Source organism: Cryptomeria japonica, chromosome 5, assembly GCF_030272615.1.
Source record: "Cryptomeria japonica chromosome 5, Sugi_1.0, whole genome shotgun sequence".
NCBI classification, from domain to species: domain Eukaryota; kingdom Viridiplantae; phylum Streptophyta; class Pinopsida; order Cupressales; family Cupressaceae; genus Cryptomeria; species Cryptomeria japonica.
The window spans coordinates 413768619-413784831 of record NC_081409.1 but is presented as its reverse complement, the minus strand read 5'-3'; the positions used below and the strand labels follow the sequence as shown (position 1 = coordinate 413784831).

The following is a 16213-nucleotide window of genomic DNA, read 5'->3' as shown; positions in this document are numbered from 1 at the left end:
CAATTTTATAAGGGACAAATAACCAAAATCTACATCATATGCATATAGACCACTTGCATGCTTTTATAAGTTTTCTTTGACTATTCATTCCAAGTCATAAAACAGAACTTAATTTTAAAGATCTAATAGATTCCTTAAGGTGTTTGTAAACATTGTAGTCCTTACAAGCTTGCCAAATATCAAAGATTAAAAACCAATTTACAGAAATATGTTTTTATTTTTTGTTTTTTTTCCAAACTAGATCTACACATCAAAGTTCAAATCCACAGCAATCACAGATCAAATCCACGATGTCTAGAATTAAACTAGACAGTTTTTTTTATTTACCTAGATTCCAATTCAACTGTATCTAGGGGATTCTCTTCTTTCATACAAATGTAAGATAAATTATTAAGTCACTTTAAACACAGAAAAACTTATTAATATGGGTCTGACGATTCAACTGTATCTAGGGGATACTCTTCTTTCATACAAAAGTAAGAAGAATTATTCTCTATAAACACACAAAAACCTTATTAATATGGCTTTGCCAAAGCTCTAACACAGAGAAATAATATTTTATGAAAAGAATAAGGAACATGACCGGGAAAAAAATCCATGGAGCTAAGTCATCATGCAGGCCTAAACATTGATGAACATATCAGAAATCTGGAAAGGACTGTAACAGCTTAGGAGAAGCGAATAGCTTTGCTAAGAATCCACATTACAAGAGAGAATTCAAATGCGAAGAGTGTATGCAGCAAACCACGATCCAAAACAAATCCAAACAATGTGATGCCTCCATTGTTGTGTTGTAAATATGTCACTGCACAAAATAAAGCAAATTATAATCAACAAGCCAGATACATGCAATACCTGTCTATGAATTAAGCATCAACATGTAAAGTTCAAATCACAGGATTATAAGTTTTTGCTTAGATCTGAGGCAGGAAGATATATTCTGGATAGTTTTGGATGCCTGGATTAATTTTCTTCAATCTAGTCGTCCAAAATTACTGATAAAAGGATTTTGCTTGTTGTGCTTAGGCCTTAAGAACATGATGAAGTTCAAATCCACAAGAACAAGAGATAGCTTATGCATAGATTGTCACAAAGTCTCACAAAGTCCCTTAAAACGTTGATATTGGTATCTTCTCTTTCTTTTCTGTTCACAGAACTTATGTATGCACAATATTTTCACTAATATATAAGGAAACTACACTAATAGCATCAACATTTTGTTAACTAGGCTTAAAACAGAACAGGACATATGTTGTGATTTTTGTATATAAAAAAGGGGAGATGAGGAATAGAGTGGTGAAATACTCTAATGAATCAGGTTTCAAATTGGTTATAACCATCATACTTCCAGTGTTTTGTTAAATAAAATGAGGCTCACTCCCCTATATTCTGTGATTATGTCGTGTAGAGTGGAGATTATGTGCACTAGAAGAGAAAGCAAGATGAAACTGGCAAAAGCAGAAATTGGAAAATTCGTTTGTATCTCCTTCAATATTTGTTACCCAAAAGTAATTGGATGTCAACAATGCTCAGTGAAGCTCAGAATGATAGTTCTAGTTCAGAGGGGGTAGACAACAACTATTGTAGGTTTTCTGTACGCTTGAAAGATTCCTCTTGAGTTCTGACTGGGAGAAATATTACCACAGATCCAAGGCAAGGAGCAACTGGTCACAAATTTCATTATATCAATTTCAGAGACATCTTGGGTTGTAATTTTCTTACATTTTATTTGCTGGAGTTATACTGCTAATGGATCATGGAGTATAATCAAAATCATTGATACAAAAAATCAATATAACATTTCATTCAAAATCTTTTCAATTCAAGAGACAGAAATATTGTGTTTAATGAAATCAGTCTATTCAGTGGAAATCACTTACCAAATGCTTGTCTAATCTCAAAGGCAGCTGACGCATCTTTGGATGGAAACATGAAAAATACTTCAGATGTCTCAGAATCGCTGGCAGAGTCGACACAAGAGAAAGGATTTACAGAACTCTCTACATGTGACTGAGGTGATGGTAAGTTTTCTGTCTGAGGATAAGAGGAACCATAGGAGGTGCAGGTAGCCAGTACATGCCATCTTGTAGCGACAGAGACTGTTCCTTGAGCTCTGTGTGTAATTCTTGCAGCTCCCAATAAGCAAAGCAAGAAACCAGTGACTTGGACAACAGAACAGACCTGAACAAATCAATTTAAAGAAATCTTAGATTCTAATGTCCAACCATTAATACCAGACACTTTCTCACTTCTCTCAGTTAGAGCAAAGCTGTTCTATTTAAACAATGATGATTTTACATCTCATCTATCCACAAAAGTTTAAATAATTGTCGTAATTTTATTGACAAAAATTTACTTTTGGCTGTTGAACAATTTGATAATTAATCCACTAGTCCATGTAATCCAAGGGGCATTGCCCTGTACCTTGTTTGATGAAACATACTACAATCAAATAAATGAAAAACAATTCATTGAATTAACAGGTCATTTCTAGCAAACAGGGTTGTATCAGAAATTCATGCACTTAAAAAACTGTGTCCTGACTATATAATTTCATTCTTTTGCTGAGATTTGTAATTAGTTAACCTGTGACTGAACGTATGCTATTTCTGAATCAGGACATTTCAAAATTCAGATCATATGCCCTAATTCCTAATCGGAGCAAATGCTATGAACATATATTGGTAAAATAAGAGCAAATTTTGAAAAAGGATGAAAGAAAAACAGGGAAGAGAAAACATACCACTAAATCTCCAGCATTAAAGAAATTGATCTCGGTGCGAGAGGACAATGTCATCAGAAGAGCAGCAAACTGACTGATGGTAATTGTAAGCAAAGAAGCAAGAACGAAAAATCGAAAACGGTGGCTGGTAAGAAACAATTGATGCCTAATTCTCATGTGCTCCTTCAAAATAATACTAACATCAGAACTGTACTCTTCAAGAAACTTCCTGAAACCATCGAACCGGAGAATTTGCAGATGACATGTCAAGCGGAACAGCATACAAACTAAGAGGAAAACACCGGTTCTATAAAGCCACGACGTAATAACAGCTGTAAAGACTAACGAAGTGCTAAGAATCCGGCCACTGATGAAGGGAATTGAGACGGTTACAGTTGAGTACCATAAAATTTTGTGAACAATTTCAATAAGGAAGGAGGGAAGGAGAATCCAGGCTAATAGTTTGAAAGCTTTATCAAGCTCCGTTGTGTACCCTAGTTGCACTTGAGCAGTGTCATCACACAGTTGGTCCAGGAACAAGAATTTTCTGAGACCATATTTCCGCAGGTAGCGGGAAAGGGCAATAAAAGAGATGGAAGCAAGTATGCACTGAGGAATCTGAACGAGCTTATCAAAGGCATAGCCTTGTTCATCACATTTAGGGCATTCTACAAAGAACGAACTAAAAACAGGAACACAAATTGTAAACAAAATAAACAGAATCAGTGAAAATGCTCTTCTTAATCTGGTGGATTGATCAAGTCCCCAACAGCAAAGGCTTGTCCTGAAATGCCTCAGTTCATCTCTGCGGTTCGAGCTGGATCTTTTATAATCCTTACTCAGGAGGGAGACCTCACCGCTGTTGCAGCCATTGCCCTCCTCCTCATCTTTAACTCTCTCCTCTATGAGTGAACAACCAAGATCCTCCATTTCTACACTGTTTCCTTAACCAAACAACTACAATTGCGTCTGCCGAGCTCCATTCAAAATGAAGCCTATATAAGAAATCCATGGTTTCTCTATAGAATTAGATTCCAAGCAAACTAAAGAAAAAGATCTTCTTGGCAATACAGTGAAAGAATTCAACCGACCAAGAAAATGCATAAAATTAAAATGCATTCTGTTGCTCTCTTTTGTTTTCCTTTGAAATTCTTTATGTTTTTAAGTTAAGAAGCTGGTCGAAAGCGGCAACTCTGGAAAATACTTAAGTAATACTCCAGCTTAAGATGCGTAGGGAGATTCTTGCAAGTTTCTTTTTTCTTCAGTGCTTTGGCATTTCGGCTTTTGCTTTTAAAACAGAAAGTAGCTTTCCAACCAGGCCTAAATATGCCATTCTTAATTCTTCTAGACAACGCAAAATATTTCCGTCCAAAAAAACTGTGTACAGACTTTTTTTTATAGATGATTTTATATCTTCCAGCTCAAGAAGTTATGCTGATATCTTTTTCACTGATCTAGAGGGGTATCCATTCTCTTAAACAAAAAATGAGAGGTATGATTCTGATCTTATTTCTTATATCAGATCTTTCTGAGTTTGAATCTTGGTGGATAATGTAATCATCATGTTGATATGTTTTTGACTGAAATATAAGGACTAAGGGGGTATCTAATTTGCCTGAGGCACAATCTTGGCCTCAACTCTTACATCATATCACTGTAGGTTTCAACCTTCCTGGATGACATAATCACAATCACTATGTTGATATGTCTCTGGCTGAAATTTAAGGATTAGTGGGTATCCATTCTGCTTCAGGTATAATCTTGACCTCAACCCTTAAATCATACCTCTCTTTGCCTGAGGTACAATCCTGGCTATATCATACCTTTGGGGGATTTGAACCTTGGTGGATAGTGTAATCAAAGAACATGATGCTCACCAATTGTGTCAACCAATTAGACTACAACTATTTGGTAATCATCTAAAGATTCATATAACCATGAGACTTTCCTTATTTAATCCAACTTCCTATCCGATTAGTTTTGTGTTTGTTTTTGAAGACTTTTATTAATTTTAAAAATATTAAAAAATAAAATGAAAGAAGATATGAATATTATATTATAAAATATTGTAAATTTTTTTTGGATAGTAATATTTGAAAGAATTTATTTGGATATAAATGTTTAGTAGTTGATATATATAATTAACATCAACCAATGCATGTTTTCTCTCATGTATTGAGAGAGCTAAATAATTTTGAATGTATGGTGTTGATGAAAACAATTCACAAGTCACTTTTAATTTTCACTCTCTTTTAAGATTGACTTAGGGAGTTAGAGGTCTCACTAATTGAACACTCCCCCTTGATGAAATCATCTAATATCCTTGTACATCTCTCAAAGATGAACAAATGAAACTTTTTGTAAGATTTCTCTATGAAATTATCCAAGAATGCAAATCAATGAAAGTAAAGTATTAATTAAAAAATAATGATAGAATAAACAATATTATATTCAATAAGAATGCAAGGCATATAACATGAGTGATATCAATGAAAGGAATACCTAACTATATATAGGATATAGGGGAGGGGGCCTATATGTGCTCACCCTAACTTCCAAGGTTAACATGGATTGCCAGATGGACCTCATAATTATTTTTATGCCTACATTGGAAATCTAATTTGCAAATTAAAAAAAAATCCTTTTCTTAATTATGTGTATATGCCACGTGTAAAATGATGATTTGGCCAAGGTGTCAAAAAATTGCCAATTTGGTGTGGTGATTGACACGTGTTTGGGCACACCCCCACAAGTTGTATGGCACAGTCCCCAAAGTGGACCTTATTGTTGCATTGCATGCCTACACTCTGCCACCCTTAAATCCCACTTGCTCTCATTTATTGCCCACCATCACCCTACACTCTTCCTTGCAAAGAGATTAACTTCGCGTCACTACCCCTTACATCCATTGCATTGCAAGCAAATCTTAATAATTCCTTCATCGAATGCTCTTGCCTCCTCGCAAATTGAGCTAACTTTGGACCCCTTCATTTCTTTTTCTTATTGAATCTTTGATACATTAGACACCAAAAGGTGTTCTCTTCTAGTCTCTGTAACTACAATTCAGGGTCCAAAACATGCTCACCTCAAACATTGCTCTCCCTTCCACTTCAACAATGGCTACAACCTAGTTCTTTTGCGGCATGGCTCCATTCCTTCCTTCGTAGGTAAATTCCATTGCATTTAATAACTGCTTTGCATTGTTTCAATTTTAGTTGTCATTTGCTTCACTTGTCGTTTGGTTTGCATTTACTTCCCTTATTCTATGGTTTGTAGGTATGGCCACGTGGTTTCAATGGATAGTTAACACGCGAAGCTCTACAAGTGCGACTATTTGTATTCGACCTAGATGAGGTTTCGAACCTCACTAAGGCACACTAGTCTCTTGTGATGCAATGCTTGTTAGTTATAAACGAGCAAAGCAATTAATACAAAACAACAGAAAGCTAATAACATAAACACAAAACACAAGTTTAACATGGTTCACCACTAAGTGGCTACGTCCACCAGAAATGCAGGGAGTTCTTCTATTAATTGATAACGCAATTACACAACTCTACAATACATGACTATACACGTCTATTTATACATTCACATCCAGGTTTGGAATGAAGAGTCTGGAGTAGACGAAAGGTCGCGATTGTTGGGCTTCACATCCCAACAATCTCCCACTTGAAGCTCAATCGACACAACCATGCCTCAACATTCCCTGCATTTCCAATTATTCACCTCGCAATCAGGCACATCAAAGACTTTAATTTCGCTAGATTTTGCTCACAAACTGTACGAATTAGTCTTCTCCAAGCCAAATCGCAATCAAATATATCTCCTCCTACTACTTCACCAAGAAAAAACTCATTCTTCTTCAGCCCACCTTGTAGAGCGTTGTCCTGTGAACTGTACATCTCATGCACCTCGATGTTAACATTGCCCTCTCCAAAGCTCCTAAACTCTGCCTCCAACGAATGCTTCACAACAAATTCAAAATCCTTGCACCATGCATCTACAACTAATACATAGGACGGGTAGGCATATTACCATGATCATCTGCAATGATCTTCACATGATCGTGCTGCACAGTCCAACGCGACTATATATAGTCCCAACATCGGTTCCCATAGCCTTTGGTCCAAAACACCGTGACATGTCTATGTCTCTGGCGGTCAAACCTGATCTTTCACTATCATATTCTACTTTCGTCCTTTCCTTCACCTTTGTCAAGAATTGATTCAAACCCAAAGAATTTGCTACCTTAGCTTCCTTCTTGAAATGGGAACATTTATAATCGTTTTCCCTGCAGCCATCCTCAGACCGTAAGATTGAAAACCCACTTGGTTGTAGTCCTAGTTTGGACAAATATGGCATTGGTTTGGGGAGAAGGGTCATTGGATTTTGATTCAACGCCTTCCAAGTACAATGTAAAGTTTGAAGGTTGTTTGTTGCCATTGCCATATCTTTTTCTTTGTGTCTCTGCTCATACTTGAACTCTTCAACTCTTTGAAGACTGGTGATTAATCTTGGTGAGGTAACCTCATTTTCTCTGTTCTAGTTATCATGAGCTTGCACCTTGGCCCGAGACATCATTGCCATGACATCCTCATACTCTGGCTCCATACCCTGGCGACATTGACCATCATCTTGTAGTGAGGAATCATCATTAGATCGATAACCGTTCATTGCAACCATGGATAAATAGTGGGGAATTGGAACTTCTCCCGCACGAGCATGCCTCTCCTCTGCGCCCTTACCTACTTCATGTAGAGTAAGATGCTCCTTTGGCAAAGCCTCCATGCTATAATCTGCTTGCCTAGGAAACTCCTTAATAGTCAATCTGTGACTCTGACACTCAACTTGAGCATCTATTTTAAGTCTCGCACCAACCAATGTAACATGGTTTTCCAGATTCACAATTTTCGTGAATGTCCTAGAATCTACTAGCGTGGCTGTTGATTTTCTCTCAATACAAGGAACAATATTGGCATCGAATGTTTTCTCACCACTGCATCCTCCATCTTCACAGATATCTTTCACACTGGACTTGACCTCTTCGACTTCCAAAATTTGAACTCGGCACATAGTAGTCATTTCTATTGGTCTGTCGAGAGAACCTGAAACATTGTCCAATGTGGTAAAAATTGTATTGAGGGCAGCCAATTCCTTTTTCAGCTCTTCATTTCTTTTTTCTACAGAAAAATCCCACTCTTTGGTAAATTTCTCTTTCAATTCTGCCATTTCATCTTCCATATGGCATATTTGCTCTGCGAGAATAAATTTTTCCTGCAACATTTTCTCAATTCGTTCGTATAGGTAATCTTCTGAGCTGTAGGCCTCACCTTTTTCAAGGTCATCTTCATTCACCAGTTCTGAGACTGCATCCTCCTCACCCCGTGAGGCATCTTCCTCATCTTGGAAGGCAAACAAACTAGTCTCTTCTTCTTCAAACAACGAATACAACAAGCCCTCTTCTTCTTCAGACGAAGTGTCCTCCTTTTCCCAGCCATCCCACCAATGTCGTTTGGTTTCAACCTCCACTTGGACATCACTCTCTTCCGAGTCTAGACTGCCAAGAATTTTTTTGATGACTGATTCGACTTCATCATCTGAATCAGCTTCATCCTCTGAATCTTCAGCCTTTTTGTTGATAACATAAAAGCACCCAGCTCTGGGATCAAACACAAAGTAAGGGCACCCAAATCTGGGATCAACTATCCAATCGGATCCCATCTCTGCTCAACATTTCACCATAGCTCTGATACCAATTGTTAGTTATAAACGAGCAAAGAAATTAATACAAAACAACATAAAGCTAATAACATAAACACAAAACACAAGTTTAACGTGGTTCACCACTAAGTGGCTACGTCCACCAGAAACATAGGGAGTTCTTCTATTAATCGATAACACAATTACACAACTCTACAATACATGACTGTACACGTCTATATATACATTCACATTCAGGTTTGGAATGAAGAGTCTGGAGAAGACGAAAGGTCGTGACCATTGGGCTTCACATCCCAACAATTCTTATCTCATTTTCAAAATTATTTTTTGATTTTTTATGCTTTTATGTAAACTATAACTATGATGTTCTCTTATTTTGTGGGTGCTTGTCTAATAATTTTTTTCAGTGGTTATTGAGGGTTGTCTATGGTGTTCTTATGGTTTGACCTTGCAAATTGGGTGTTCATGAACACTAAAAAATCTGTGTTCATAAATACACTACATTCTGTCGGAAAATGAAATCTTTTGTTCAAGCATCACTATCATTAAAATGGCTTTTCAACTATTTAAGGCATTTTGTTATTGGATATTGAAATGGGTTACAACATTTTGTTATTGGCTATTGAAAATAGGTTATTTATTTTTTATAATGCAAGTTATATAGATAATGTGTAAGGTTTACAAGGGTTTTCAAATCCTTTGTTTATGACCATTTGTCATTAACCTCAATGAAGGGTTAAGGTGAATTATCTTGTTTAAATACATTGTTTAGAATGCAATCTATAGACATCTAAAAATGTCTCATCAATTGCATATTGATTATTCGTCTAATTAATTAAATAATTCTTTAATTATTTGATTAAACTAATTATTTCTTATGATCATAACATTCAACATTTCTAATTATTCTATTGTTATTCTTTAATCAATTCATCATTTAACCAATCAAACCCTTCTCAAATATTAATTAAATATTATTTATCTAATTAATTATGACTTATTCCTTAGTTAAATAATCTTTATTATTTAATTAATTCAATTTCTTATGATTAAATAATATCATTTAAATTATTTAAATAAATAAATTAATTCTTCCAATTCCTCAAATTCTAATTCTAATTAATTTCACCTAATTTTATTTCATTCATCCCCAAATTCGAATTACATATTATTTCAATTAATTTCATTTCTTCCAAATCAACATTTCACCAAATGTAAATTTCAATTAATTTCATGTGCATTTCATCATTCAAAAGTACAAATTCAAATTTAAATTGAAAATGAATATCAAATTCAATTGCAAAATCCTACAACACATGTTGAAATCAGAACCGGTTCATCAAATCAGTTAACTCAGTTAACTGATCAATCCCCCTTTTAATTCTCAATCACCTTTTTCTGACTAACCAGTTATCTCTCAATCAATTCAGTCATCTCTCCAATCAATTCAGTCAACTAGCTAATCTATCCAATCTACTAGTTAATCTATTCAGTTCACTAGCCAATCTATTCAGTTGACTCCCCAATCAATCATGTTAACAAATCAATCAAACCAGTTAATAAGTCAATCAAGATGAGTTCACTAATCAATCAATTTTAGTTGACTATCAATCAGGACTTGAGTTCAAATCCTCACCCTTTCTGTGTTGAAAATTTATATAAACAACATCATTTTCTCATTTCAAGCGAGAATTACAGAATCCTAGAATCACAGTCTTCAAAATTATTGTCTATCATGTTGGCATTCTACACTCTTATGAGAATAGTTGATGTTGTCATTGATGGAAACCAACTGACAATCACTTGGCAACCCACCGACAGTTACCGGCACCAGCAATAGACTTCTACATACACCAGCATGCACTTCACCGACAGCGGCAATAATGCATACCGACACTCAAGCCGACATGGAATAAACTTTTGTTTATTGTTTTACAATGTAATTATCTCTTGTATAAGCCAACATGGCATATTGTAAAAGACTCATATATATATGTATGAGATCTTATAGGTCATTTGGACATGCGAGGATATGATATGAGAGAGAATATAGATGATATTTTTGTATAAGGTGATATAGTTGACAGCGAAGGTTTTGGTTATAGATTGAGCTTAAACTGGTACTGAACTTGGCATAGTTGATGTTGATCTGAAGCAGTACATTGTATTGGATTTTGATAATCCATTTTGTAAGTCAGTGAGACTTCCATTTTGTAGTTGAGCAGTGAGCTCTAGGCTGCTAGCCTTCCTGCATGTGCAGGCCCCTCATTGTAAGTAATATTTATTCATTGGCCAGTGAGTGAATATTGTGGGTCACAAATCCCACCGAGGTTTTTCCCACGCTGGGTTTCCTCGTTAATATTTTGTGTTATGGTGTGTTCTCTATGTTGTCTCTGTTATTCTTATTTGTTGCATTAATTCTTATTTACCGGTACACTGTTTTTGGATACAAAGTTCTTAATAAGTTTAAATATTCTACTAACCGGTTAGACACTGATTCACCCCCCCCCCCCTCTCAGTGTCTTTGGGACTGTCATTGATTTTAACAATTGGTATCAGAGCCTGGTCCTCTATTTTCAAAAGCCTAACAACTTGAGGAAGATTTTGACACCAGTATAGATGGAGAACTTAAGAAAACAATTGGAAGGAGCTCTTGTCAATTATGATGCAAAGAAATTGAAGAATATAAAACTTGAAGATGATCTAAGGACTACACATGAATTCATTAAAGGACTTCAGGAGAATTTTGCTATAGAACAAAATAAAGGGAAAGAACTTCATGAGAAGATGCAGAAAGATGATGATGAAAAGGAAACTCTTAGAGAACTTGCAAACAAGTTGAGACAAGAAAATAGTAATATGAAGAATGAAATGCAAGATATGACTATGAGGTTATGTAAAGCTATTGAAGACAAGAAGAAGAATGAAGAAGACTTGACTAGGAGACTTAATGATGCTGGAAATGAAAATCTAAGACTTAGTCATGAAAATGATATGCTGAAGACATATCTGATTCACATGCAACATAATAAAACTTGAGCTTATGAGACAAAAGGGAATTCTAGAAAATGAGTTGGCTACTAAAAATAAACACAAAGACAAATTCAAGAAAATTTCAGAGGAGCTTGAGGACATACTAAAAAGTCAAAAACCTAATGGAGATACTAATGGACTTGGATTTGAAGTTGGAGAAAGTTCTGGTACTGCAAACAATCTAGATCAGAACAAACTGGTAAGACAACCTAATACTTATAAGTTTAATGGCAAATGTTTCAATTGCAACAAATATGGTCATAGAGAAAATTAGTGTAGATTCAGAAATAATCAGAATATTAATGCACCCACCGGTCAATGTTCTAAATGCAACAAAGTTGGTCATAATTCAGAAAATTGCAGAATGAATGTGAAATGCTATGTTTGTGGAAGATATGGACATTTATCTAATCAATGCAAAACACAAACTGGTGTAGGATATGGAAAGGCTATTCAGAGGAATAATGTGACTTGTTATGCTTGTAACAAAATTGGACACATTGCAAAATTTTGTAGAAGCAAGACTTTACCGACAAACAATAAAGGATCCAGTTTGAAAGGAAAAGAAAAGGTAGATGAGGTAAAGTAATAATTTTAAAAACAATGAATTAGGAAGAGAGATCATATAGTTGATGAAACTGTCTCTATACCAGTAGAACAGAGTAATCCTCCACCCACAGAAGATTCTTCATCCAACTAAAAAGTAACCCTTTGGGGGTATTGTAGCAAGTTGAAAATCATGCAGATTACCCTTGGTCGATGGTGAGAAGATAAGATTTCTTCCTTACCGGCAGATGTGTTAAGTTTTCACTTAATTAGCGAGCATTTAATGCGGTTGGTGGAAGAAATGTCATTATAAATAAGCTAATTTCCTTCATTTTTGACTCATCGAGCATTCAAATTAGCAGAGAGCTCGAAAACTGAGCGAAGGCATTCAAGGCGAAGGTGCTGAGTGATTTCTTCAGGCATTCAGAATATTTTCAAACAAGTAAAAGGTATTTTTCAATGTCTTCTTCTTCTGCTCCCGAGTTTATTCCAAACCCTACCATTGTGGAAAATGTGAAATTCCCTAGGCCCGTGTTTAAGGTCATTCCCGAAATTGCTAAGCAAGATGACTCTGTATGGGCATTTTCAAAAATTCCTACAGGTGTAGCATTTGCAGAAGACCCTAGGATTTATATACATTGCAATATAGAAGAACTAGGTTCTGAATAATTGATGAAAATGTTTACTAAGGTAATTTGTGATGAAAATGGTGCTATTAAACCCGAACATAAAATTATAGAAACTTTAGGTTTTGTGGAGATACTGAACATTCCCCAAGTTACAGAGGAAGTAGTAAGGATTGTATTGAGTAGAGCACATATAGAATTATTATGGTTGGATTTTGTCTGCAAAATAACCCGGTAAGCAATTAGGGCAGTGATTGGTTTACCCTCAACTGACAGCAAACCTGATAAGACTAAGAATATTCCTAACAAAAAAGTGATGAGCCTAACCGGAGCAACATCTAACAATAGATCACTAAGAGTAAATGATATTAAGGACATCAATGTGAGATTTGTAAGTATGGTGTTAGGGTACAAGACTACACATGCTAACAGGCTAAATTCAGTTTCTAGTCTTTGTATAAACAATGCTTATGAGATGGTTAACAACCATGCAATGATAGATGTGTGTGAATGGCTAAAAGATGAACTCATTGACAATTTGGAAAAGATCAAAGGAGATAAGAAAGGGACATTCCGCTTTGGAAATCTTTTGGTATGCTTGATGTTGTATTTCACTAAGGAGATCCCTGGTACAAGACCTAAAGACTTTGGTTATGATATACCTGTAGGAAAGCAACTACATGAAGCTTTTACCGACATGAGAACTGCTAGAGACAAAAACATAACAAACTACTTCAAAACTTTTCAAGCTAAAATGAGAACTAGAGAAAGGCTACCACAGAGTGTAGTAGACAAATATAACAAAGAAATCTCTTTTGCTATCAAAAGAGATGAGACATGGATGGAGGTTGTACTCCCTAGGACTATCTGGGTGACTGAAATGGGATATGAAGTAGATCTTACCATCTTGGAGACACATGCTAAAGCTTTACTGGAAGCACCAATAGAACCATCAGAAAAGGTCTTTGGTAGTGCTGAGACTATTGAAGGAGATGTAAATTTGTTGAAGAAAAGGAAGAAAAGAGAAAAAATTATTAGAGATGCTTCTAATAAAGTTAAGGAAATCAAGGAAAATATAATGAACATTAGTGGCATATCGTCTAGTAAGCTTGAAGGACTTCAACCAGAGGCACATATTTCATCGGTTGACACATCTTCTAGAATTGACAGTGAGAAACCAGCAAAGTTTCAAAGAGTTGAAAGGAGGAAGAGAAAACCTTCATTGGTACCCTCTCCTTCACCTAAGAGAACAAGGACTTTGAGGAAGAAACAACAGGCAGTAAGGGGACCACCCAAGAAACTCACACCAAAGAAGAAACAACAACCTGTTACCCCTTCTTTGAATGATTTATTGAATGAGACAACTGATGATGGAAATTTGGCTAATGTACACAAACTGTATAACACATTTAATGATTCTGATAGGGAAAGCATTGAGAACAGTATAATTTTACATTTGGACATATATAAAAAGGTTTTAATTGAAGTTGTGGATGATTTACCAAATGAACTATATAGAAGATTGGAAGCAAAAAGGATAGCAGTGATGGAATTAGATAAGAAACTGAAAGTTGAAAAACTTCTAGTTGTACATCCTGTAAATTCAAAAGAGGAAATTGATGAATTGATTTTTTAGGCTAACCGATTTGTTTTGCTAGTGGGCACCAACAAGTAAGTTTAATGGCAGGAAGAGTAAAAGAGATTGCAGATGAAACTACAGATAATTGGGATATATTTTTTATGGAGAAGGAAAAACAAGAGGAAATGAATTGATCAAAAAAGACATTTAAAGTGTATCAGAAGGACAAGGACAAGGGCAAAGGAAAGATTGGTGGAGTTCCAAACATCAAGATTACTGAAAATCTACCGCAACCACCTTTGGATAATGCACTGGTACACACAGATGATCCACCGGTTATTGACACTGAAGGTATTATGCATGATGACACAAATCCTGAATATGAGATACTCTTTACCATGAATGTGGATACTTAGGAAGTAAATATTGTTGTGGACAAGGATAATTCAGAGGCTAAGGATGACAATGTTGACAGTGGCAACATGGTAGAGAAATTGATAGAAACTGTTGAGGTTGAGATCCCAACCCAAATAGAGCAACTGTTAGTTACTGAAAAACCTACTGAAGGTATAGATGTTGGCATAGGGCCACTAGAGATAGAGAAACTGATAGTTGAACTTTCAAGAAAACAATCTGAGGCCGAGGTACACACTGAAACAGAGAAACCAACAATCATTGAGACATCAAAACAGTTTGAGAAACCTTTGTAGGTTGAGGTGCAAACCCAGACTAATCCACCAGAGGAAAACACAAGTAAAGTTGTTACAACTGATGGAAGCACATAGGTAATAAAAGCAATTGGTCAAACATCCGACACATTAGCAAGTGAATTCAGACCTACCAATGTTACAAAGGTACTTTTGGATTCAATCAAAAAGATAAAGGATTGCAATGCATTGGCCTACAAGGTAATTGATAACATTGTACCTATTCTTAAATTGATTGCACCAAATTGTAACATAGATCATATTAAGGATTCTTTAGGTAAATTGGACACATTGTCCAAATTTATTGCTGACAATGTAATAACCATTGATATAGTGAATGAAGATACAATAAAGGAGAGAGTTGAAAAAGAGAAGGACAAATTCTTTGATGACACCATAAAGAAGTGTACAAAACACCTCAATACATTATTACCGGCACTGAACTCTACAATTTTGGAGTACAAAGAGCTATACAGGGAAACATGCAAACCTCACCTTCTAACAACGGACATAGAGAAGGAAATCAATAAAACACAAAAGGAAATCGATGACATAGCTGATAAAATAATTGGCACACCCAGACACATAATAGTTTTTGAGCAAGAAATGGTAGGTTTTGAAGAAAAAATAGAGAAAATTGAGAAAGAAAATGCTAAGATAAGGTCTAATGCCCGAGAGCTTAAAAATAAACTTGGTCCCAAGTTGGACAATCTTATTTCTCAGAGAATAGAAATATCTAAGGTATTACTTCAAGGAGAACGATCATTGGAAGATCACACACATTATCTCACCGGCATGATCCAACAGATTGAGGCAACCTTGAATGACAACAAAAGGTTTATGCAGAGTCTTAATCTAGTTTTGGTAGATATCTTTCAGATTGTAACCAATCGATTACAGACCTTGAGGTGAAATTTTTGCACTCGTTTGACTATTTTTGACAACCTTTGTTATTGATGTCAAAGGGGGAGTAGTGGAGAGGAAAATGCTTATTCAGAGGAGATCATTTGCTCAGGGGGAGCACATCTTTTTGGAAACTTTTTGGACTTTAATTTTTGGAACAGTTTTTGGATTTTTCTCATGAGTGTTGCCATCAATGCCAAAGGGGGAGATTGTTGGCATTCTACACTCTTATGAGAATAGTTGATGTTGTCATTGATGGCAACCAACTGGCAATCACTTGGCAACCCACCGACAATTACCAACACCGGCAATAGACTTCTACATACACCGGCAAGCACTTCACCGATAGTGACAATAATGCATACTGACACTC

The 16213-nt window shown here is 35.7% G+C and overlaps 1 protein-coding gene across 1 annotated transcript; it reads right to left on the bottom strand.

Moving 5' to 3' along the window:
* Positions 1-293: 293 nt before the first annotated feature.
* LOC131076468 (uncharacterized) lies at positions 294-4585 on the bottom strand. Its single transcript, XM_058013660.2, has 3 exons — positions 2744-4585; positions 1881-2181; positions 294-805 (listed from the first exon to the last, which is right to left on the bottom strand). Exons 1-3 carry the CDS (start codon positions 3650-3652, stop codon positions 669-671), a joined length of 1347 nt encoding a protein of 448 aa, XP_057869643.1. The 5' UTR covers positions 3653-4585; the 3' UTR covers positions 294-668.
* Between the last annotated feature and the right edge of the window lie 11628 nt (positions 4586-16213).

What these genes read in the sequence shown, in the direction of transcription:
- LOC131076468 (XM_058013660.2), bottom strand. Translation starts at nt 3,652, where the DNA reads ATGGAGGATCTTGGTTGTTCACTCATAGAGGAGAGAGTTAAAGATGAG. An exon ending in TTAATGCTGGAGATTTAGTG is followed by an intron (nt 2,182 to 2,743) that starts GTATGTTTTCTC and finishes TGATTTGTTCAG; the next exon opens with GTCTGTTCTGTTGTCCAAGT. An exon ending in TGAGATTAGACAAGCATTTG is followed by an intron (nt 806 to 1,880) that starts GTAAGTGATTTC and finishes TATTTTGTGCAG; the next exon opens with TGACATATTTACAACACAAC.